The 25,896-nt window shown below is 38.2% G+C and overlaps 1 protein-coding gene across 7 annotated transcripts in view; it reads right to left on the reverse strand.

The window, feature by feature from the left end:
• Positions 1-25,896, reverse strand: part of TENM1 (teneurin transmembrane protein 1) — a 618,409-nt gene that overhangs the window by 255,527 nt on the left and 336,986 nt on the right. For all 7 annotated transcript variants that reach the window (XM_010594654.3, XM_003414757.3, XM_003414758.4 and 4 more), the window contains one exon: positions 20,347-20,547. In XM_010594654.3, the coding sequence (XP_010592956.1) occupies positions 20,347-20,547 (201 nt within the window). The remainder of the gene's footprint in view (positions 1-20,346; positions 20,548-25,896) is intronic.

Raw genomic sequence — 25,896 nt, forward strand, 5'->3', positions numbered from 1 at the left:
ATGGAAGCAGACAGCCACATGATCTTTCTCCCGAGGAATGGCTGGTAGGTTTGAATTGCCCACCTTTCAGTTAGCACCTGATGGCTTAACCATTGTGCCACCAGGACTCCTCAACCTAATATAAAGGGTGGTGAAAGAGGAGGAGAGAAGAAGCCTGACCATTTCCTCCAGTGTAGTGTCCCCAGTTCCATTTGCAAAAGGCTGACAGGGTAAGTCTTCCATTGATAAAAGGTTTGCAAGTCCTTTGTTGAATGAAGCTCACACACTGATAGGTAATATCAAAGAAAAGAAAGACCCAAACCAGAAACCAAAACAGGGTAGCAAACCTTGGGCACAATTCAGTTTTCAAGAATATTTTAAGTAGCATATGTTTCCTTTTCACTGACAATCCTTGCCCTTGCCAAATCAGGATGATTGAAGCTCTTAATTTGCAATTTCCTAAATTTCAAGAGGATTTTTTGTGTGTGTGTGTGATTGCTATATAATGATTTACCTAATTATTTTTTTTCAAGTTGCAGTTTTTGATGTTTAATTTCAAAATCAATTTAAGATGTCTTGAGTTCCATTAATACACCGTGATATTACTTCACTCATTTTCTTTCAAAGCACTTACTTTAAAAAAATGCATCGTTCTAATGATTTTAAATTACTCTACAGCGCACATACCAATTTAGAACTATTACAAAATTTTACATTTTTTTTCCCAAAGCACTTCAGCTTTAAAGATATTCTGTATTTGTAGAAAGAATGAGAGAGAGTTAACTTTTAAAAGGGCATGAATACAATTTGTAGCTTTTAAATTCTGATGTAGAATGTATCCTAAGTAAATAAAACTTTAAGTGTTCAACGGGCGTAAAAAATTAGTGTATGGTGACGGCATTATTTCAAAAAATTCTCTTTTCATTCAAAGTAATGACAATATTCTTTAAATATGAATACACACATTGTGTGTGTAAGCATGTAAGAACGTGTGTGAATTTATGTACAAGTGTATGTTAGTGTGTAAGAGTGGGCATGAACATGTGAGTGTGTATGAGTGTTATAATAGGTTTGAGTGCATGTGTGAGCTACACGTGTGACAGTGTGTTTGAGTATATATGTGATTGTGTGAGAGCGTTCATGAGTATATGCATGTGTGTCCATGAATGCGCAAGGGTTGTTTGTGTGTACACGAGTGTGTGAGAGTGAGTGTGTGAATGTGCATGAGTGTGTGAGGTAGTGTTTAAGAGTGCATGTGGAGGTGTGTGCGAGAGTTTGAGTGTATGTGTGAGTCTGCAAGAGTTTGTGTCTTTCTAATATAAATACATGCTTGGTGATAAAATGTTACTTGCGCTTTTATTTAGGCAGTCAGAGTGTGCTCTAGGAATTATTTTACTAGTTTCAGTATAACACTGGTGGAAATGGCTCCCCCACAACTGTATCCATAGCATATGTATAAGATGTTTGCATTAAGCATGCACACAACTTTTATCTTGCTTGAAATTTGCAGGGAAAAACAGCTATATTCAGATTTTGTCCCAGGATTTTGCACCTGGTTATATCAGTTTAACAGATGCAAATCAGCTGCCCAAGCTGGGAAATCTTTCTTCCCCATTTTTTTTTTTTTGTGATTATTTTATTCTCTCAGGATTCCTCATTCACAATGACAGATGCCACTCTTGAAGATTAATATTTAAAAGACTGTAATTCCTTTCCGTTTCCACCCTAGACCACTCTTGAAGTTACAGAGGGCACCAAGCACATTTCTGGGACCAGGCTAATGCCCAGTCATCACGACAACAGTTTCCTTTTGTTGGTTAAAGAATGCTGCTCTAGAAAACAGAAGGCAAAGCACTGGGGAGAAAGCTACCATGAAATGAGTGACAACTATTTGCTAGGCTCAGTGCCAGAATTTTTAAATACATTATCTTATTTAATCTTCACTGCAACTTTGCAAGGTAGTGTTAGTTCCACTTTCAGATGCGGTAACTGTGGTCAGAGAGGTTGAATGAGTTGCTTAAGGTCATGCGGATAATTAGAGGTGCGGCTGGCATCAAATTCAGGTATGCCTGACTCTAAAACTGTGTCCTTTGCAGTATACCATGCTGAATTTTTTTTGACTGAATCTGAAGGTATGACCTTCCCGGAGTTATATTTTCCCTTACTGGGTATAGGGCCTATTGGGCTGCCTTATACTCTGTGGTCTTTAACTGTCTTCTCTAAAGATGCCTGAAAACTTGATTAATATCCAGTTCATATCTACCTTAGAGGCAATGAATAAATTCATGAACCATACTTCCAATGTTATGCCTCACTGTGTATTTATTTTAAAGCATCATGCCTTGATTAAACTCATTACTGCCTGTGTAGCACATCCTATTTACTGAATAACTATTACGTGCCAGAGCCTTTACACATATTACATACATTGTACAGACATGGACACTAAAGCTTCCAGAGATTAGGTAACTTGCTTAAGACTACATATCCAGAAGCAGCCAAACCTTGCAGCCACGTTGACAATCCTGGATAAGCTTCTTTGGCTAGGTTTGGGCAAGTCAGTGGATCAATTTGAGCCTCAGTTTCTCCATCTATAAAATGCAGCTAACTGAACTCTCACTGCAGGATGTTATAAGAATTAGAGACAATATATAAAATGCACCTTGAACATAATAGACAGTTAATACACGACAGCTATTATCTGAGTCATTACACTTAATAATGAGTATGGGCTTTGTCATTAAATAGACCTAGCTTCAAAGCCTCTATCTCCTACTGGCTATGTGACCTGAGGCACACTGCTGAATTTATCCACGCTTTCATCTCCTCGTCTACAAAATGAGGATAGTATTTTATAATACTTTTCCTCAAGTGTATTCCAAAGAACGTTCTCTCCATAGGATATGAAGAAATCTTAGACAAGAACTGGGTTTTCTGATGAAAGAATTGTGGAAAGCTCTGGTAGACAGGTTTCCTCATGCAGGGCTTCTTAGAATCTATGATATGTGAATGTGCTTTGTGAATTTCCAAGTGGGAGAGAACACATGCAGTATTTACCTTATCTTGTTTTTTTAAACCACAGAATGTTTCTTGTTTTCCTATAACATCTTGCAGGAAAATAGTTCTGCAGTGAATACTTCAGAAATATTGATTTATAAGATTGTTCTGAAGATGAAATGGATATTTGTAAAGCTCGTATATAGTAAGAGCTAAAAAACGCAACATTACTACTGCTACTACTACTACCTATCATCATCATCAAAGTTATTAATAAGCCCCACTACAGTACAGGTGATCTGGGCCAGAAAGGATATGTCCGATACATTCCTAGAAATGGGAATCTCCAAACTCTGCAGCCAGAGGTCTTTGTCTGCCAGATTAGGGTGAGCTATTACAATTGGGGCAGAAGCTTCAGCAGATAATATACTACATAATAATTCCTTTCAGTACGTTTCTTTAAATAAAATAGATTGCTTAGAGTCATCAAAAAGTTCTTTGCTGACTAAAATTCTAGAACATACCAGGTTGTGGTTCCACAAGTAGGGACACTGTTGCATTGGCATTTTTGACTGATTTTAATGTGTGCATAAAATCTTGTTTATAACACAGGTCTCCTATCAGGAGGGACCAGTCCCTGGAGAAGGACATCATGCCTGATAAAGTAGAAGGTCAACAAAAAAGAGGAAGACCTTCAATGAGATGGATTGTCACAGTGGCTGCAACAATGGACTCAAGCATAACAACAATTGTGAGGATGGTACAGGACAGGGCGGTGTTTTGTTCTATTGTACATAGGGTCGCTGTGAGTTGGAACCAACTTGATGGCACCTAACAACAACATATTCCTACATATGAGATTTTTGCCTCTTTACCTCTTTACCTACCTAAGAAACAAGAAAACAAGTCAGTAAGCAGTAAGGCAGCAGAGGTAAGGTGGACTGCTATTGAACACCTGATTATATGACTGAACCATCTTCTTCCTTTTGGTCCTGATTCAGTTCCCTAGAAATCTTGAAATGATTTGCTTTTCCCTTTGTATATCTCCCGTCTTGGTGCATACAGTTTGCTTAGATATACGGTCCTTTTAAAATCATCTTTAAACTTTTATCCATTCTCTGCTCCATATAGTAGAGTTAATCGTGCTTTAGGAGCTGAATTCCAGGATGGTGGTGGATCCTACTGATTCTTACCAGAAGTCTTAAGAGGTTGTGTGGGTTGCTTCTCCATGAACCAATCTTTAACAGAAATACATTCATCTAAATGGAAACTTCCTCACAAAGTGTATTTATGCATCAGACTTGGTGGTACTGAAACTTGGTGGAAAGAAATCTCAAGGAAACTTTGTATCTAGCCTGTGGGCCAACATTATAGATTTTACTTGATGTATAAGATTACTGACTAGGATTAGCTTCTTCAGTCTCACTACCATTTTTAAGGTAGATATTCTGAACAATGTAGAAATCAATAATTTCTCTACTATTGTAGCCCTTGACATAGCTGGTTCAGAGCATGCTTGCAGAGGCTTTGAAACTCTACTGGTAATCCCTTGATGCCCAAAGACCATTTAAATCTTGCCGTCATGTGCCTCAAGTGGGAGACTTTTTTCATTATGACCGCATTGATAATAAATAAAATGGGATATACTCATTATCTGCCCCTATTATCCCAGAGTCTGGTTTGATTAGAATGTTGATGAAGAAAAACAAAAAAACTCTGGTCAGGTTAATGTGGTGAACTACATAAATAAAATCAGAAGATGCTACTCAGATTTTTATCAAGGCTAAGTCTGTTTATGAAGGCTTATTGCTAAGTAAAAACTCAAATTTAATATGACCTTGTGGGAAGATTTGAATTTGTTTTTTTTTTTTTTTCAACCCACAAAGAGATCAGGCTCTGCGGCAGTTACAGAAGGTTTGAATTTCGAGAATGAGTTCATGGTCATTCAGATGCCAACGGACAACTTGGTGATACTGGGCCACCTCTGTCCATATCCCTCTTATGTCATACACTTGATTTTTTAAAACACTCAAGCTAAATAAAGTATGTGAGGATGATTTTGTGGCCTGAGAACCACCCAAGGACCACTCTGAATGATGAGCTCTAATTCTTGCCAGTTTGTTTATTGTTATCATTTCTACAGGTTTTCTGTCTGGCTGGACCCAGGGTGTATCTAGCTAATTTTATGACACAAAAACTCTTTACTCTATCCAAGTTAAAGACCTATTACTTTATTAGACAGTTTATCTAAAACATATGCTGGCTTCCTTCTTGATAAATTAAAACCTGGGCTTCCTAGGCCTGTGTTCTGTAGAAGAAGCAGGTTATTGTTAGACTTTGCGATTCCATTATTGCCCCACATTTGCATTCTTTAACATAGTGTACAGAACTCTGAGTATTAATGACTGAATGCTCTTCCTGTCATAGGAAATAAAAAAATATGCATTCTTTTACACTTACTTGTCATGTTTTTATTGCTATAAACTAGAAGAGGATTTAATAATAGTTACCCTTACTGTCTTATCATTGCCAAAAACTATTTCTGATCAATTATACTAAAAGCCAAATCATCATTTTTGATAGACTTTCTCCACATCTAACTGACTTTGTCAATGATCCTATACTACAAGTTAACTTGTTCAGTTACCTTGGTACCTGAATAAAAAAAAAAAAAATTAAGTGGTTTAATTTGGAGGAGACGTTTGGCTATATTTTGGGGGCTAATTTTGATAGTGACGTACTCTAGGGCAGCAATGTCCAATAGAAATATAATGTGACTCACAAATGCGAGGTCACATATGTAATTAAAAAATTTCTAGTAGCCACATTAAAAGGTAAAACCGATAGAGGTAAAATTAATTTTAATAATATATTTTGTTTAACCTAATATATCCAAGTATTATCGTTCCAACAGGTACTCAATGTAAAAATTAGGAGATATTTTAAGTCTTTTTTCCATACCAAGTCTTTAAGAGGATCCATAAAAGTGTCTCACTGTTCTCAACACAAAGTTTTTTTTTTTCTACTGAGCTATGGGTTTGTGTTTATCTTAAGAACCCAATCACAATGAATCATGTAACTGATCACACTGCCTTCTTTGTGTTGGTTGGGAATTAAGAAAATTACGGTGAAATCTGAGGTCCACCTTGTACTCACCACTTCTCTGGTTTCATCTTATCTTTGTTCTTCCCATTTTCCACATCTCATTTTTTCCATCCATTTAATTTTTATTGTATTATCCTACTGTCTTGCTCATACAGTGAAGTAGTATAAACCTAGGACTTAAATCCAGGCAGATCCCAATAGTCTGGGTTTAAGTCCTTGCTTCTGCCATTTATTGTGCAGCCTTGTGGTCTTGTTCTGACTGATTAGTGAGCTTTTCCATTGTCTGTTTCCACAGATGTAGTCGATTTGATTCCTGTGTATTCCATCTGGTGAGGTACACATGTATAGTCACTATTTATATTATTGAAAAAAGGTATTTGCAATGAAGAAGTTGTTGGTCTTGTAAAATTCTATCATGCAATCTCCAGCATTGTTTCTATCATCAAGGCCATATTTACCAATGACCAATTCTTCATTTTACCAACTTCCACATTCCAACCGCCAGTAATTATCAGTGCATCCTGACAGCATGTCTGATCAATTCAGACTGCAGAAGTTGGTAAAAATCTTCAATTTCTTCATCTTTGGCCTTAGTGGTTGGTGCATAAATTTGTATAATAGTCATATTAATTGGTCTTCCTTGTAGGTGTATGGACATTATCCTTTCACTGACAGCACTGTACTTCAGGATAGGTCTTGAAATGTTCCTATAGGGTTGACTTTTATTTCCTCACTTTTCTCTATGCATCACTGCTTATGAAACACTGAACGAGTAGGTGCTTAGAAAATTTATTTTCATTCAGTGTTCAATAAATTGTCCACACCACTATCCAGTCTCTTCATTTTTCTTAGTAATAGAACCTCTGTTATTTATCTGTGCACACTGTTTTCTGAAGTAAAGATTACATTTCTCAGCCTCCCTTGTTTTAGGTGTAGTCACATAACTAAGTGATTGGTCAATGAGATATATACGAATGTTTCTAGCAGTAGCTAGACTGAAGTCTCCATAAAAAGGAGGTAACAGACCCTTTGCTCTCCCCCCCTTTTTTTCACTTTGTTTCCTGGAATGAGGATGTGATGGCTGGAGCACTGGCTGCCATGGAGCACTATGAGGATAAAGTCCCCACTCTAGGGACAGTAGAGTTGTGAGCTGGAAGAAGTTTAATTTGTGGAGTCACCATACCAGTTCTGGATTGCTTGCCTCTAGATTTCTTTTACATGAGAGAAAATTATACTTATATCTTTTTAAAGCTACTCTTTTTTTCCTTGAAAGAGATATTTCCTGTCTCTGAACTCTATTCTTAGCTGACACAGCCATAATATAAACTTTCCTTAAATATGATTTTATAATGAACAACAGGGCTAAAAGTAATTGAGTAAAGAGATAGAACAATTACTCTCCAACTTTTCAGTTGGCTATTCTACAAACACAAGAAATAACTCCATTTGGGTAGGGACAAAAGGATGTAATGACTTTGGGATAGAAAGAATTTTCATACTCCTTCAAGTTAGTTCAGGTTTACAGTATCTGAGAATGAATTTCTTTGAGACAGCTACTAATTTATCTGGTACATACAAAAGATTTGCCTTTATGTCTTTCAATGAGAATTGAAATGTAATAGCTACCATTTATTATTAAAATTTAGTGCCTACTATGAGAGAAGTGGAGAATACCAGGAAGATGTTTACCTGTGTTTTATTGACTATGCAAAGTCATTCGACTGTGTGGATCATAACAAATTATGGATAACATTGCAAAGAATGAGAATTCCAGAATATGTAATTGTGCTCATGACGAATCTGTATATAGATCAAGAGGCAGTTGTTGGAACTGAACAAGGGAATACTGCATGGTTTAAAGTCAGGAAAGGTGTGCATCAGGGCTGTATCCTTTCATCATACTTATTCAATCTGTCTGCTGAAAAAATAATCCGAGAATCTGGACTATATGAAGAAGAATGGGGCATCAGGATTGGAGAAAGACTCATTAACAACCTGCATTATGCAGACGACACAACCTTGCTTGCTGAAAGTGAAGAGGACTTGAAGCACTTACTAATGAAGATCAAAGACCACAGCCTTCAGTATGGATTCCACCTCAAAATAAAGAAAACAAAAATCCTCACAGCTGGACCAATGAGCAACATCATGATAAATGGAGAAAAGATTGATGTTGTCAAGGATTTCATTTTACTTGGATCCACAATCAACACCCACGGAAGCAGCAGCCAAGAAATCAAAAGACGCATTGCATTGGGAAAATCTGCTGCAAGAGTCCTCTTTAAAGCATTAGCAAGCAAAAATGTTACGTTGAAGACTAAGGTGTACCTGACCCAAGCCATGGTGTTTTCAGTCGCCTCATATGCATGTGAAAGTTGGACAATGAATAAGGAAGACTGAAGAAGAATTGATGCCTTTGAATTACTGTGTTGGCAAAGAATACTGAATATATCATGGACTGCCAAGAGAATGAGCAAATCTGTCTTGGAAGAAATATAGCCAGAATGCTCCTTAGAAGCAAAGATGACAAGACTTCATCTCACATATTTTGAACATGTTATCAGAAGGGACCAGTCTCTGGAGAAGGACATCGTGCTTGGTAAAGCAGAGGGCTAGCGAAAAAGAGGAAGATCCTCAACAAGATGGATTGACACAGTGGACGCAACAATGGGCTCAAGCATAGCAACGATTGTGAGGATGATGCAGGACTGGGCAGTGTTTTGTTCTGTTGTGCATAGGGTCGCTATGAGTCGGAACCAACTCGACGGCACCTAACAACAACAAGATGAGAGAAGCACTCTGCTACATGTTCCATTTATACTATTTCATTTAATCATTATAAATACCCTACAAAGGAAGATTTTCCCATTTTACAAGAGAGGCTCTGAGAAGTCAAGTAACTTACTCAATGTCATACAGTAAGTTAGAAGCAGAGCTAGGATTTGAGTTAATTTCAGTCTGATATATTCTATGCTAAATCTCTAGGAAAGTTTTATCACATCTGGACAGTTAAAGAAGTGATGGCTGGGATATTGCCCTGTATATCCTCAGTGCCAACTTTTGAGAGATTAAATGGAAGTGTTAACAATGGGAAGGTAACATTTGTTGAATTTTAAGAAGGCTTTCTGACTGGTTTGTTGGACAAAAGGACTAAACCAGGAATCATGGGACCTGTTTCTCACGTTAACTATGTGCGTAATTAGCTGCATGACCTTACATGAGTCATTCCACCTTTCTGGTCCTAAGTTTCCTCATCTATAAAAGGAGTGGGCAAATAGGTCATTTCTAAGGTCTAATCTAGTCCCAGTATTCCACGATTATGCCAATAAATCTGTCAAAGAAGAAATGAACACAGGGAAACTGTTGGAAAAAAAAGTAAAAAAAAATAGTATTTAAAGCTTAAGAAATGTTGTGGTACCTCAATTCTCACTGCCTGACATGCAGAACTCAATTAAAAATAAATGAATGAACCTAGAAGTGTGAGAAGCTTGATTTGATTGTCGAAACTGCTTATTCTTGACTCCATTGTTAACCTTGCTGACTTTGACTGCTATGGTTTCAGAAATATCTTTTAAGAATATTCTCAGAACATTCTTCCAATGCACATTAACTGAATCATTTTGCTAACATGGAATGAGATCTTCTAGGTTTTGTGAACTTTAATGTGTTTATTCATATCTTAGTAGAATAAATTCTTGATTTAAGTGGAACTTAACAGCTTCTTTCCTCCAGTATGAAGGAAAAAATTGGGAATTAATAAAAATAAATTGAAATTTGTTATTTAGCTTAAAAACCTATTTTGAAGATTTAGAAATTGAGACCCATGGTGGCTAATTTGCCAAAGATTACACGCAGAGTCATAGCTCTACCAGGGGTCTGGGGACATCTGCTGATCTGGGGTAATGTAGAGTTTTGGTGAGGGTTCACAGTGGCAAACAGATTGTTGTCTAAACCTTGGGCCTACATAAGAGCAGGAATCTATATTGGAAACCAAACTAGAAGAAAGTATGCCTTACAGAGACAGAATAGAAGAAAGTGATCCGTCTCGGGGTTGAATCTATGAAGATGTTAAGTAACAAGCTTCTCCTGAGACTTCATGGCCACTGTAACTAGGTTCCATGTGAGTTTATGGCCTAAATTTACAGTATTTGTGTGGTCTTAAAAATTGTTACCCGAGATTTTCAATTTAAAGTTTTCCTTCATCTGTAGTGCAAGCAGCTTTCTGACAAACAAATATAAATCCTTCCTAGAGGAATACTTTTGTCACACAGGGCTTAGAGGCAATTTTAACATATTTGAGCTGATGATAAAAAAAAAACCCATAAATGACAAGAATGTGAGTCATCATATTTGAATTGAGAGAAACAACAAACCCTAAACACAAACCCACAAAGACTTCAGATGCTGTACTTATCAGAATCAGTATATAAAATAACTATGTTTAATATGTTAGCCTGCTTCCAGAAAACAGGACTAAGGAGCAAGAAATTACCAAAAATAGCAAGGCATGTTAAAAAAAAAAAAACCCTAAATGAAAACTTTAGAAATAAAAAACAACTGAAATTAAAAATTCAATATCTGTTGCCATCAGTTGATTTCCAAGGAACAGCTGATGGACTTGAACTGCTGACCTTTGGGTTAGCAGCAAAGCTCTTAACCACTGCTCCAAAAATTCAATGGAAGGGTGAAATGTCACAATAAACACAGTTAAAGAGAGATTTGGTGGACTAGAAGACAGGCATGAAGAAATTACCTATAACACAGAGAAATAAAGAAATGGAAAATAGGAAAAACAAGTTAAAAACATGGAAGCTACAGTGGGACCATCTAAGGAAATGTCCAAAAAGAGAGAATATAGAATGGGAAAAAGTCAGGATTTAAAGAGAGATCATGACTGAAAAATGTCTGTGATTTATAAAAAGACATGGATTCTCAGATTCAAGAAGCTCAGCAAGTTCCAAAACAGATAAATAAAAATTAATGCACGCTGATCTTTAAGAAAAGACAATGGACTATGAGTGCTACTGCTGGCCTCAACTCTGAAGCATATACAATAGAGTTACTTTCCCTGCCTGTTACAGCAAATTAGTTCCTTCAGCTATAAAATGAGGAAACTATTGCTTACTCTACTTACACCTCATGGATATTATGAGAGAAAGAGAAATCTTTTTTGCTAGGAAATTTGGAAGCTGGTGTACACATCAAATTCCCTATAGCAGACTCGTATCCATTCAGAATTTCTAGGTGCTTTACCTTATCAGGTTACCAGGTGGAAAATTATATATATATTATCTATATATATATACATATATGTATATGTATATATAATCTCTGGAACAGTTCTGCAGGAATTCTGTATCACTGAAACTCATTATGCAATCTAAATTCTGACCCTAGATTAGAAAATGGGTACGTAAGTATTTGGAGAAGTAGGCTTGGTCGCGCAATGGGTAAAGCACTGGGACACAAACTAAAAGGTCAGTGGTTCGAACACATCAGCGGCTCCACAGGAGAAAAGACCTGGCTGTCTGCTCCCATAATGTTTTCAGCCTAGGAAACACTATGGCATAGTTACACTCTGTCCTATAGGGTTGCTTATGAGTATGAACTGACCTGATGGCACACAACAACAAGTACATGGAGAAAAAAAAAAAACCCATCAGATAAATGCACTTTTATTACAAGAATAAAAATATTATTCAGCTTATTTGGGGAGGATGTATGCGGTATTTCCAAATATCTGATTTTGGCATGCAGGATTGGGAGTAGTTATTTTGTTCCTTCCTCACATTCTGACTACCAATTTTATACAACTGAATCCTGGCTTCTTTCAACCTTTATCAGCCGTCGTCACCATAGAGCTTTTCCATGTCCTCCTACCCTGTCAGAGGAATGGCATGCAACAGGGGCAGATTGTGGAGGTAGGTACCCAGGTGGCCACTTCCCTCACAGGATCCCACCTATAGGGCCACACACACCTTTTAGATACATACTTGCTCTAGGTCTATTTTTGCTTCATGTAGATAAATATGGATTGAGAAAAATGCCAAGTAGCAAATAAACCTGGAATTCAGAATAAGAGTTTGAGTAAATGAGGGGAACACATTTAACAGTGGAACACAAAATTTGCCTGTTTTCTTTTGATGGTCCTATTGGTCTGTTCAAATGCATTCCTTATTGTATAGTACTTTAATCATGGAAATAAGTACTCTCCCTTGCACTCAGGCTTAGACACATTTTCTGGTTTCACAATTGCCACCTCATTTAAATATATATCTCAGGTTTGAAAAACAATTTTAAAGCTTTAATGTGCTTCAACAGTCAGTAGGATTAGCTGAGATTTACAGAGATGCAGCTGCAAATTTACCTCTTAGTTCAAACTTGTCAAATTGTGAAAAGTTTTACTGCATTTTTACATTGCTGCCTGCTAATGATGGCATAACAGGCGTGGTCTTTTATTGTCCCAGAAGGATAAAAATACAAGATGCATTTTGAAGCCATTTGATATTTGATGTACTTTAAATCACCCCACTATATGTAGCCTTTTGGCCATTAGATGAACTCTCTTTTATAAAGATAGGGTATTTTTATCTGTGAATATTTGTGGGTTCAATTTCTATTTTCACTTTAGACGAAAAAAAAAAAAGGCTCAGGGGTGACAAACCATCTGAGTAGGATGTGTAGCTAGAAAATCATAATAACGGTGTTTTTTTTTTTTTCCTTCCATTTCATATCTACTTCCCAAGGATATTTCTGTGGATTCATTCTTACACACTTAACTTGGCTTGGAATTTTCTCAAAGATGCTGTTGGATTGTATTTCTAGTGCCACCAATGAATTTCACTTACTGACTTTAATATTTTAGAGATAATGCTTTGACCTCAGTATAGTGTTACTGGTGAAGCCACCATGTTTCAAGTCGAGGTTTGTTTTATTAAATCAATCAAATCAGAGTCACCTTAAGGTGAGTAGGAAAAGCATTACTTTAAAATAAATTTGATCACAGGTTGTCATACTTTGAATATCAAGTTGAAGATAAGCTCACATGGGCATTAGTCATAAACATATACAATATGCCTTTTGTTATTGTAAGCCAAAAATCACTATAAACCCCCCACCATGTTTCAGTGACTAGTTGTCTGTATTTAAACTCTTCTTTAAGTCCTGGGTATTTGTAGCGTTATGATACATTAATATCGATTGCTAACTAATAGAAACATTTCTTTCTGAGATCTCAGCTACTGTTCCTAAGAAATCCCAGGCATGTGTCCAAAACTGCATAAGGGGAAGTACCTTCAATCCTTGGGTTCCTAATCTGTTACACTAATTGAAGATGCTAAATTCTAGTTATCATATATATGAATACTTTTCCCTTCAACGGCATGATGAATGGCTAAATAGTTGTTCCCATGTCTTGTGTGTTACATTTTGGAACAAAGCTTCTTTATCAAATGGCACTTACGACCTTGCTGTAACTATAATGCGGGCAAGGAAAATAAAGTGTACACAGTAATCATTTTAAATGGCCTGATCAACTACCAGAAATTTCAAGAAAGTGATGCCTTATATGTGCTAAATATGTAGAGTCAGGTGAAAATCTTTTGAATACTGGCACTTTCCATAAAGGGGGAAAACTAAAAATGCCTTTAAAACATATGGTACTTGTCCAATCAAGGAAAGTTTCACTAGCAACAATAATTATATGAGCCCCTTAGAACCTCCTCCCCTAATTATTTGTTTTATTAGTTGATGCATATCACCATCCCTTAGGGAACACTTAAAAACATAATGAGACATTGTTCTAATGAAGATATATATGCACACACACGTGTATGTGTGTGTATCTTCATGTAGAGGGAAATCCTCAAACAACATGGTCTGTATATAAATGTATAGAGCTCTTTATAATGAAAACGCAGCTATTTAGAATATTTTGTCACCATCAACAAATGGAGTTAAGACAGTTTGTGGACTGTATCAATAGTCTCATATATGGGATCAAGAATCATAGATCTTAGTGTTGAAAGGGGCCTCGTGGGCGGTTTGGCTAATCTTCTACCATTGTACAAATGAGGCAGCTGAGACTCAAAGAAGTTAAGTGACTTATGGTCACTGTGCTGTGAATACATGAACACACACATACCGTTGCCTCTCTGATGGACAAGAGGGAAGCATGTCATAGCATACTCTGAAAACAAATATCCTTATAACAAGGAAATTGCCTTCTAGCCTCTTTAGGAGCTAAACCTCCTTGGATGAAGTCAACAATGATGGTGCTTCATTCAGTTCTGCTTTATAGCAAGTAGTATGTTCAGAAACACCTGAGGGCCTAATGCTCCATATCTCTCTAGCTGATTAACCCACTTCTAAAACACAGCATAATAAGACAGGTCGGGGGGCAGAGAAAGTGCAAGAGTTGTCCTTCTCTCTATGCGAATGCTTAACGTCTATGAATTCCTCCGTAAGTTATTTGTGAGTAATGATAAAGGGAGTGGTGGCTCAGAGGAACTTTCATCAAGAGGAGAGTACAAAGCGCTAAACTCTGCTTTTATGCTTCCCCTCAAAGTCTATGTGATCAGGAGGAGCCAGATTTTACAAAATAAAAATATAGTGGAAGCGTTTCATAACGCTGAATTCTGAGGTTAGGGCTGATACCCTTACATTGTAACCCACTGCTGTCGAGTCTATTCCGACTCATAGTACAGCTACATGTATTACTCAGTTTTCACTGCAAGGAGTGAATTTTTCAGGGAACATGATTTGACCTGTGGTATATCCAAATCTAAATCATGTTACAACAAACTTCTATTGCATTCCTCTTGAGGTATTTTTAAAGACTAATGAGTTAACCTTTGTGAAGTGCCCTGAGACCTTCAGGTTAAAGAAGCTTGTATAAAGCATCAATTCAGTGCCGCTAACAATACTCAATGTACCTAGAAAAACACCGAAAGTAATCAGTAAACCATTTGCTGCAGTCCCCTTGGTATCAGAGCGGCACAGTTAACATGCTAACAGCTAAGCTTCGTGTGCTTAGAGGAAGAAAATGATCAATGGCAGAGAGCATATCCACCTTGGAAATGACATGATCCATTATAAGAATCAGATGTTAAATTGCTTCCTGTAGTGAGTGCACTCAATTAAAAGTCTGCACAGTGAGATCATCTCGATAGTTAAATATGCTCTGTGGGAACAACCTTTGTGGAGCTTAAAAATCACAGAAGGACTATTCATACCGTGACACTGGAGAATTGGAAGGCATTTCCTTCCCCTATTTTTCTAGCCGGTAGTTTTATTAGGAAGTCTCTTGTCTGAGAGGTTGCTGAGTTTTGGGTCATATCTATCATCCTTTTGCTTCTTTGAGCAAGAGATGTTCTTCCTCTTGGGTTCAGAATGGATGAATATTGCTTTGGTCTAGGCTTTCTGGACAAAAATATGTTATTCGTGCCTTTAGTATATGATGACCTTCATCTCCTAGAATTTTCCCGTTTCAGTAAACTAGTCACTTAATTCTTGTCACCTTGCTAACTATTCCTTCTTCAGTGGTGAGTGGATGCAGGGGTGGGTGGAAGGGATGAAAAGAACACTAGATATGGAATGAAATCAGCAGACCTGGTTTCTGTTCACTGGTTTGCTATTAGTCAGGTCTATGGCTTTGGATAAATTTTTTAACCTCTCTGACCCTCGGTTTCCTCGTCTTTCAAAAATTCATGTATTTCTTGTTCATTATTTATTATTGTCTATGGCTCCCAGGCAGAATGTAAGCTCCACAAATGCAGAAATATTTATGTTCCTTCCTGATGTATCCCAAGAGTCTTGAACAGTGTTTAGCACATGGCACATGAGTAGGTGCTCAACGAAAATTGGTTTAATAGATGAATATTACATGTCTCAGTTGGTGGTGTGACCATTCATCCAGTCCCTCAAAATAGAAACCACAGAGTCAGTTAAAATTACATCTTCCCCTTATATCCACATAACCACCAAGTACTACTTCTTAATCTCTCTCAGGTCTTTCTTTTTCTCTCCATCTGCACTACAATTCCCTTATCTCAGATTTTTGTCATTTTTGCCTGCATTCTCCACACTGCTTCCAGAGTGATCTTTCTAAAATGCAAATATGGCCATGGCACTACCCTCTATAAACCCCTTCAACAGCTTTTCCATTGCCCTGAGGATCAAGTCCGAACTCTTAGGCATGGTACACAGGCCCTTTGTGATCTGTGTAGTCTTTTGTGACCACTCGCTAGACTCTCTAAAAAAAAAAGACCCTCAGGCAAGATTAAATGCCCCTTGCATATTGTATACGTTTCTTCTTTTTAACACTTACTGCACAGTATTCTAAATCTTTGTTCACATTTGTCTCTCCAACTGTAGATATTATCTTTCATCTTTTATTGCCTCACATGCTGACAGAGACATCCAAAAAAATTTTTTTGTTTTTGTTTTTGTATGTCTCTCCAACTATAGATATTATCTTTCATCTTTTATTGCCTCACATGCTGACAGAGACATAGGGACTCAGTAAATGTTTGGCAAATGAATTAAATGAGGAGGTTAGACTAGAGCATTGGATCTCACACTGTGGCGCAAGCTGCCTCCGTCTGTGCCTCCGTGCACTAGAATTATCAGAGATGCTGGGGCAGGTGGATTAGCGGCCACTATAATTTGAGAAGAACTGAACCAGAGAATCTCTAATCTTTCTTCCAGATCTAACATTCTATGAGGATATCTTTTTTTTCTCATTATTTGATTTGTTTTGGTGGGTAAGGGTGGTTTGGGGTGAGGGGTAGCGGGATGGGGTTTAGGGTACTTCATCTGGAAGAGAAAGAAGGAAGGGGAGTGTAGAGACATGCTCATTTTAGCCATTCCTCTCCTTCTGTGTGATTTTCTTCTTTGCAGGTTCATGCCTGTGTGTGTTAGGAGGCAGGGGCCAAAGGAGGAAAAGGAAACTCTCAGTATGTTGAATTTAATATACTTTCATTGGAAACACAAATATTTGAATTTGTGTAACAGATGAGTGGAACCTTACCAGGAATGTTACCCAATTCTGAGGCATCAGGGAGGACACAGAAGGGATGTGAATGGCCTGAGGGAGCAATCATGTGACACATAAGCATTATTCAATCAATTAATGTGTTCTAAGCCGTATAGAAAGAGGTGTGCTTTTGACTCACTGTTAAGAATGTTGTGGTAAATGTTGGTGTTCTCTAGGGTTCTGACTTTCTTCGTCGTCGCTTTCCACACTCTCCCTGGATGATAACATGCATTCTTGTGATCTGAACTATGTCCCAAATATTTATCCCCAGCTCAGGATTCTCCCATAAGTTCCATTCTTGATCATCAGTTGCTCACTGGACATATCCACCTGGATCATCTGCAGATACCTTAAAGTGAGCACGCCCACAACTGAGCTCATCATGTCCTGGCCCTCTGCCCCCAAGCCTGCTTTTCTGCCTGTGCTTTCTCTCCCTTGGCTGATGGTGCTTCCTTTCACCCAGCCGCCTGAAGTAGTTATCCCTGGCTCCTCTTTTTCTCTCATTTACCATGGTAACTCCTCTCCAGTCTGCCTCTGCTTCACCATTCTCACAACCACAGTTTCAGTTCAGGCCCTCTGCACCATCTTGCTCCTGGACTACTCCAGTCATCAGTGCACTTGTCTCTTAGATCCCTAGTTCATCATCTCCAATTAGTCTTCTCAGTTGCTGTCAGAGTGGTCAATCTAAAATACGATTTGTTTCAAATCACTCAGTGGCTTCCTATGGTGTCAAGCGGAACTACAAATTCCTTAGTATGGGCTGTAAATGCAACTCCTCATGTTCTGGCCCTTGCTTACCTCTCCAATTTTATCTCCTACACTTCAAGGCTGGAGTTGTACTTGATGACTTGAAAGTCCTCAAATGTGTCATGTGGATTGGCATCTCTATTTCTTTGTGTAAGCTACTCTTTCTCCCTGGAATGTATTTTCCCCTCTTGTCCACCTGATAAACATGTAATCATCTTTCTAGTGTTAGTTCGAGAGTTCAGACTTCTACAAAGCCTTGCCTGACTGTAGGGCCTCTTCTCACAGAAATAACCTTTGTGCTGTTTGGCACAAGGCCCTAGACAGCCTAACAATGATGTCTTTTTATAAACGGTGAATTAGATGATGGACTCGTAGAGATCAGTACACTACAGCGATCTAATGAATGGACTGTGGAGCCAGAATAGTGTAGTCCAAATCCTGGCTCTGACACTTGTTAGCTGGGTGAGCTTAGGCACGTTATTTAATCTCCTTGTGCTCAGATTCCTCATCTATAAAATGGGCATAATTACAGCACTTAACCTCCTAGGGTTGTTATGAGGATTAAGTAAATTAATATAAATACAGCACTTAGAATGGTACCTAATACATAACAACTGTTATGTGTACGCTATAATACTACTAATGGTAATACTACTAATACTATTATTATTATTAGAAACTTGAAACTCCAGGGCATGATACTATGTCTGACACATGGATGGACCGAAGGTGTTCAATAATGTTTAGCAAATAAATTAATAATCGAGTTAGTTCTCTACTATACATTCCCTGAGCAATCAGTCGCATAGCCCTTCTCTAGCTTTTTCAATGCATCTCCTCCACTAGGCAGTAAGCTCCATTTGTACAAGGACCTTGTTCGTCTTGTTCACCACTATTATCCCCAGCACCAAGCACTGTGCAAAGCACAAAGCGGGCATCCATATTATTTGCTAGATATATAAATGAATGATTTTTAAGATTTGCATTTTAGTTATTATTAGATTGTCTTCAGCATTTTGATCATTTTCAGACATTATAAAATACAATCCTCTCTCCCATAGTATTTCTATGCAAGGCAACAAATTTTCTTACAATGAAGTACTATGTTAGAACAAATTCTCTCAAAAGCATACAAGTCCAGACTTTTTGGTTCATGAGCTTAACGCAGTGGTACAAAAAGTCCCACAGTGTACCTATCCTTCCTGCTTACCATGCATCATTTTACATCCTCAACAAAATTCATAGGTAGGGGCTTTATAGGAACTAAAAAAAAACCCGAATCAGTTGCTGTCAAGCTAATTCCAACTCATGGCGACTCCACGTGTGTCAGAATAGAACTGAGTTCCATAGGGTTTTCAAGGCTGTGACCTTTTGGAAGCAGATTGCCAGGCATTTCTTCCGAGGCACCTCTAGGTGGGTTCAAACTGCCAACCTTGCAGTTAGTAGTTAAGTGCTTAACCATTTACACCACCCAGGGACCCCTTGTAGCAGGTACCATTTATTATTTCTACTCATTTAATGAGCACATGATCTAGGGGTAATAATAAAATAGAATAAATGCCTCATTATTTGTGATGTTTTATAATTCAGGTAAAAAAACAAACCATATACCCAAATACCTACATCCCAAAGCCTTCTGTGCTATGTGCTGTAGCACCAGCAATGAGTACAGTAGGATTTCAGAGGGTCCCCGTAGATGTAATCAGGAAAGATTGTATGGCTAAAATTGTACTTGGTCCTGGTGAATGGCCTGGATTTTTATGGGTGGGAGAGTGAAATCATTCCATGCTGAGGAAAGGGGATAGAGAAAAGTGTGAAAATACGATGGATTGGGGGGTGTGGAGAATATGCAGATTACTTTGGTAGAGGAGGGACTTGTGGAGGAAGTGGAAGTGGAAAATAAGGCTGGAGATAGAGGTTTTGAATAGTTTGTGTTGGATTTTTAATAAGAGACTAAGAAATGCGAAGCATATCTAAAGACAATGGGGAACTATAGAAGATTTTAGGGTAGGGAATGGGATAAGGAAAACAATGTTACAGGAATAGTAATTGGGCAGCAATATAGAAAATGGAGTAGAATTCCTGGGCTAAGACGATTAGTTGTGTTTTTACGTGATGAGACACCCAGTGCAAATAGCTAGCAGACGGTTGGAAATGCAGGACAATTGGAGTTTGGCAGAGATATAGATTTGAAATAGTTTGCATAGAACTGATAGGAGGAGACTTGGGAAAGGATGAAATAACTGCAGGAGAATAGAGGATGAAGAGAGAGCTTCAAGCACGGATCTACGACAATGAAAAATACCAGTAACAGCATAGTATAAATGAAAACACAGTATAAGACTAGCCTATAAAATATCTGGAAGGCCCCTGTGACCCATGAAAGGCACCTAGATCATACTTTAAGAAGCACCACTTTAAGGGAATGACCGATTAGAACCTGGGAATGGAGGAAGGAGGAGGAGCAGACAACGCCAATGTACCTGTTGAGCAGTCAGATCCTGTCCACTTGGGATCACAGCTGCACACTCCAGTGTCCAGAAGAAAAGTCCCATGTCCTGAGCACTGCTCTTGACATACGGGAAGCGGAGTTTCACAGTTGACTCCTCCCCAGCCAGTGGAACAGTGGCATTCTCCTTTTACACAGATGCCATGGCTGGAACACATGGGGTCTAAGCAGTCCTCTGAAGGTCCAAAAAGAAGGGGGGGGGGGAAGGTTAAAAGGGAACAGCTGTGGCCACCATACCTTACAATAATGAAACTAAGATATTCACATTGACTTCCTAATGTTACATCATCAATGCTGTTTTAATGAGGCAGTAAAGTGACTCATGCAAACACTGTGTTCAAACCAGAAGATTATTAACACTGAAAAATATGGTGAAGTATCATAAAGGTTGCAACTTAAATTTAGAAGAAGGAGACAACACACACGCTATGTGAAATTGTAAACAGTGTTGAAGTACCCCTACATAAACAGGTGGGTGGAACAGTGAGGGCCTTCAATAGAAATTCCTTGGCTTTGCAAGTCATTCCTTATCCTTTCTGAAATTGGAATCATAGCTCCAAGAAAGGGCTATTACTTGATATGTCTCGAAGAGCTTATATATATTTTTTCAGTTTGGATTATTCGAGGTATTGAGTGAGGTGATCGCCGTTGCATGAAATCATAAAATTTGAATCAATTTATCGTAATCTTCTATTTATTACTTAGAAGCACTGAAATGCAACATTTTTAACCTAATTTCAAAATTCGTTTCTTCATGGCTTCTCTTTCTATCATGACACTGTGAAGTAACTTTCAATGTCTTAGAATATCACAGATCCAAATTCCATTTGTCTCTGATTCTGTGAGTCTGAAAAATTTTGACACATTCTAACAGATGTATAAACTATTTTGGAGGTAGGTTCCTATGCTTGCCTTGGGGAAAAATTACTTCGTGCTTTTAACTGAGTGACCAGTCCATGGGAAATGGCAAGGTTGGTTACCGAATTTCTAGTCTTACCACAAAGGAGCCCTGCTGGGGCAATGATTAAGTGATTGGCCGCTATCCAAAAGGTTAGTACTTCCAACCTACCCAGCAGCACCATGAGAAAAAGACCTGGAAATCTCCTCTCGTAAAGATCACAGCCAAGAAAACCCTATGGTGCAATTCTACCCTGTCACATGGTATCGCTATGAGTCGAAGTTGACTTGACATCACCTAACAAAAATAAAAACTCATTGCCGTCAAGTTGATTCCAACTCATAGCGACCTTATAGGACAAAGTAGAACTGTCCCATAGGGTTTCCAAGGAGCAGCTGATGACCTTTTGGTTAGCAGCCAAGCTCTTAACCACTGTGCCACCAGGGCTCCAACAATAGTCTTCCCATACAAATAAGATAAGACTAAACTTATCGTAATGAGAATGTATGATTTGAATGACTTTTCCAGCAACAGAAATGGATTGATACGCCTGTCTTTATTCGCAACACTGGCCTAATTTTAGGGTGTAGCTTCTGGCCATGGAACAGAGTAAGTCCAGATGCGTAAATCCAACTGAACGTTATTAATATGTTGTTGTTGTTAGATGCTGTCGAGTTGGTTCTGACTCATAGCTACCCTCGGTACATACAACAGAACGAAAACACTGCCTGGTTCTGCACCATCCTCACAATCGTTGCTATGTTTGAGCCCACTGTTGCAGCCACTTTGTCAATCCATCTCATTGAGGGCCTTCCTCTTTTTTGCTGACCCTCTACTTTACCAAGCATGATGTCCTTCTCCAAGGACTGGTCCCTCCTGACAACATGTCCAAAGTATGTGAGACAAATTCTCACTGTCCTCACTTCTATGGAGTATTCTGGCTGTACTTCTTTCAAGACATATTTGTTCATTCATCTGGCAGTCCGTGGCATATTCAATTTTTCTTTGCCAACGTCATAATTCAAAGGCACCAGTTCTTCGGTCTTCCTTATTCATTGTCCAGCTTCCGCATGCATACGAGGTGATTGAAAATACCATGACTTGGTTAGGCGCACCTTAGTCCTCCAAGTAACATTTTTACTTTTAATATTTAAAGAAGTTTTTTTGCAGCAGATTTGCCCAATGCATTATGCCATTTGATTTCTTCACTGCTGCTTCCATGGATGTTGACTGTGGATCCAAGTAAAATGAAATCTTCGACAATGTCAGTATTTTTTCCATTTATCATGATGTTGCTCATTGGTCCAGTTGTGAGGATTTTTGTTTTCTTTATGTTGAGGTGTAATCCACACTGAAGACTGTAGTCTTCGATCTTCATCAGCAAGTGCTTCAAGTCTTTGGTCTCAGCAAGCAAGGTTGTGTCATCTGCATATAGCAGGTTGTTAATGAGTCTTTCTCATCTCATTATAATACTTTGTCTTCTCGAGCTGTTCTTTAAAATCCTTTGTTCATCTCCTTTACGTCATCATTTCTTCCATTCGCTTTAGCTACTCTATGTTCAATAGTAAGTTTTGAGTCTCTTCTGACATCTATTTTGGTCTTTTTTGTCTTTTTAAAGACCTTTTGCTTTGTTCATGTATAGCTTTCTTGACGTCATCCCACAGCTCGTCTGGTCTTCAGTCATTAGTGTTCAAGACGTCAAATTTGTTCTTGAAATGGTCTCTATGTTCAGGTGGGATGTACTCAAGGTCGTACTTTGGCTCTTGCAAATTTGTTCTAATTTTCTTCAGCTTCAACTTGGAGTTGCATGTGAACAATTGATGATCTGTTCCTCAGTCGGCTCTTGGCCTTGTCCTGACCGATGATATTGAGCTTTTCCATTGTCTCTTTCCACAGATATAGTCAATTTGATTCTTGTGTTGTCCATCCGTGAGAGCCACGTGTATAGTAGCCATTTATGCTGTTGAAAAAAGTATTTGCAGTGAATAGGTCTTTGGTCTTGGAAAACTCTATCATGAGATCTCCAGCATCATTTCTGTAACTACGGCCATATTTTCCAACTACAGACCTTTCCTTTTTTTTTCAACTTTCACATTCCAATCACCAGTAATTATCAATGCATCTTGATTGCATGTTTGATCAATTTCAGGCTGCAGAAGTTGGTCAAAATCTTCAACTTCTTCATCTTTGGCATTAGTGGCTGGTGAGTAAATTTGAATAATAGTCGTATTAACTGGTCTTCCCTGTAGGTGTATGGATATTATCCTATCACTGACAGCATTGTACTTCAGGATAGATCTTGAAATGTTCTTTTTGACGATGAATGCAACACCATTCCTCTTCAAGTTGTCATTCCCGGCATAGTAGACCATATGATTGTCCAATTCGAAATGGCCAGTCCCAGTTCATTTCAGCTCACTAATGCCTAGGATATTGATGTTTATGCTTTCCATTTCATTTTTGATGACTTCCAATTTTCCTAGATTCATACTTCTTACTTTCCACCTTCTGATTATTGATGGATGCTTGCAGCTGTTTCTTCTCATTTTGAGTCATTCCACACCAGCAAACGAGGGGTCTCAAAGCTTGACTCCACCCATATCATTAAGGTCAACTCTACTTTGAGGAGGTAGCTCTTCCCCAGGTGTATTTTGAGTGCCTTTCAACCTGTGGGGCTCATCTTCCAGAACTATATCAGACAGTGTTCTGCTATTCATAAGGTTTTTGCCAGCCAGTTCTTCCGGAAGTAGACTGTCAGATCCTTCTTCCTAGGCTGTCTTAGTCTGGAAGCTCCGCTGTAACCTGTCCAAGAGTGACTGTGCTAGTATTTGAAATACCGGTGGCATAGCTTCCAGCATCACAGCAACATGCAAGCCACCACAGTATGACAAACTGACAGACTAGTGGTGGAGCATTATTATTATTAATATTACTGCCATTATACTTAGCCTGCAACCTCAGGTTCATTAGCACAAAGCTTTAATACCTCAGCTAAATAGGGGCCCTGGTGGCCCAAAGGTGATCGTTTTGAACTCAGGAGCTGCTTTGTAGGAAAAAGATATGACAGTCTGCTTCTGTAAAGATGATAGCCTTGGAAACCCTACGGGGAGGTTCTATTCTGTCCTGTAGGGTTGCCATCAGTCAGAATTGACTCAATGGCAATGGGTTTGGTTTTGATTTGTTTTAATCAGCAAATAAATACTAGGGTGTACATCTAATTTGATTCATTATTTGAGGGAGAGGGCAAGTCCAAAGTATAGAATGTTTTTTTAAAGGAGGTCATTTTGTTGTGTTAAGATACAGCAACCATTTTAACAAACAAAACAATATTTAATTTAATACAGCTTTTTTATTTAGAGGCCGGTTTCAGTGAATAGTTAAGTCATACTTAAATCAGAGACACAACGGGTCAGACAGGTAATATACATGAATGAAATGGTCTAGATGTAAGAAAATGGCATGTGTTGGGGGCAAACTGAGATCAAGTGTCCAATTTAAAGGGAACTGTTGCTACTTGGCTCCAGTTAATTGCGACTGTGTAAGAATATCGGTCCCCTGTTACCAGATTTTCCAGTTGTTCAACAGAGTATTTTTACATTTATAGTATTTTTAAATTTTGGCAAGTAAGAAACATGACCACATAATACAATATAACGTGACCCATACAAAACCTATCAATAGGCCCAGCCTATGGGTTCCTCATCTGTGATGACTGACTTAAGATAGTTTTTTGTATTACATTTGAAAAGTCTACACTATTAAATGTGGTGTGCATTCTTCTTTGTTATCTTGGTTATTCTAGAAATTTTCTTTTTGACCTCCAAGAAAGCAAATTTAAGTTAACTCCTTTCCAACTGCTCACAAAATCTAAATTAGAAGGGCCTGTATTAATCAGGTTAAATGTTTTTCATAATCAATTATAGATGTTATAATACCCAAAACCAAATCCAGTGCTGTCGAGTCAATTCCTACTTATAGCGACAGAGTAGAACTGCCCCATAGGGTTTCCAACGGACAGCTGGGGGATTTGAACTGCTGGCCTCTTGGTTAGCAGCCAAGCTCTTAACCATTGCACCACCAGGGCTCCAAGATAGACACCCTTTTTTTGGTGAATATGTGTGTGTCCATATAGCATCCGAACTTACAACTCAAGTATAATGATTGCAGTTGGATCACCATAAAGCCTATTTCCAAAAGTAACTCAGAAACTCCGGCGCCTTGTCTAGGCCTACTGCCATTCCTTGGAACAGATACAATCTTCACACCAAAATTCCACTGTTGCTAATGGGAGGAGGAAAGCTAAAGTCTTGGCTTGTTCATGGACTGGAGTGAGATTAAACCCTTTAGAATGCTGTGTAATAGTCTTAATGAGCCATCTTTAAAAAGCAATTATAGTGCATTTTCAGCAGCCTCTTTACTGAACAACAGTTATGATGAGAGTATCTCCCACGGTAATGGTTTAATATTATTTCTGAAATCAGTCTTGTTGGAGAAATGTGGCATGGAAAAGGTCTGATTACTAGTAAACTTATTTTCCAATGTGTCTCTTTAAATGATAAAATTATTGACATTTCAAAATATGATTTTTTTTTTTTTGGTAAAGACTCCTTTAGGGTGAATTTTAAT

The sequence above is a fragment of the Loxodonta africana genome, chromosome X (assembly GCF_030014295.1).
Source record: "Loxodonta africana isolate mLoxAfr1 chromosome X, mLoxAfr1.hap2, whole genome shotgun sequence".
NCBI classification, from domain to species: Eukaryota; Metazoa; Chordata; class Mammalia; order Proboscidea; family Elephantidae; genus Loxodonta; species Loxodonta africana.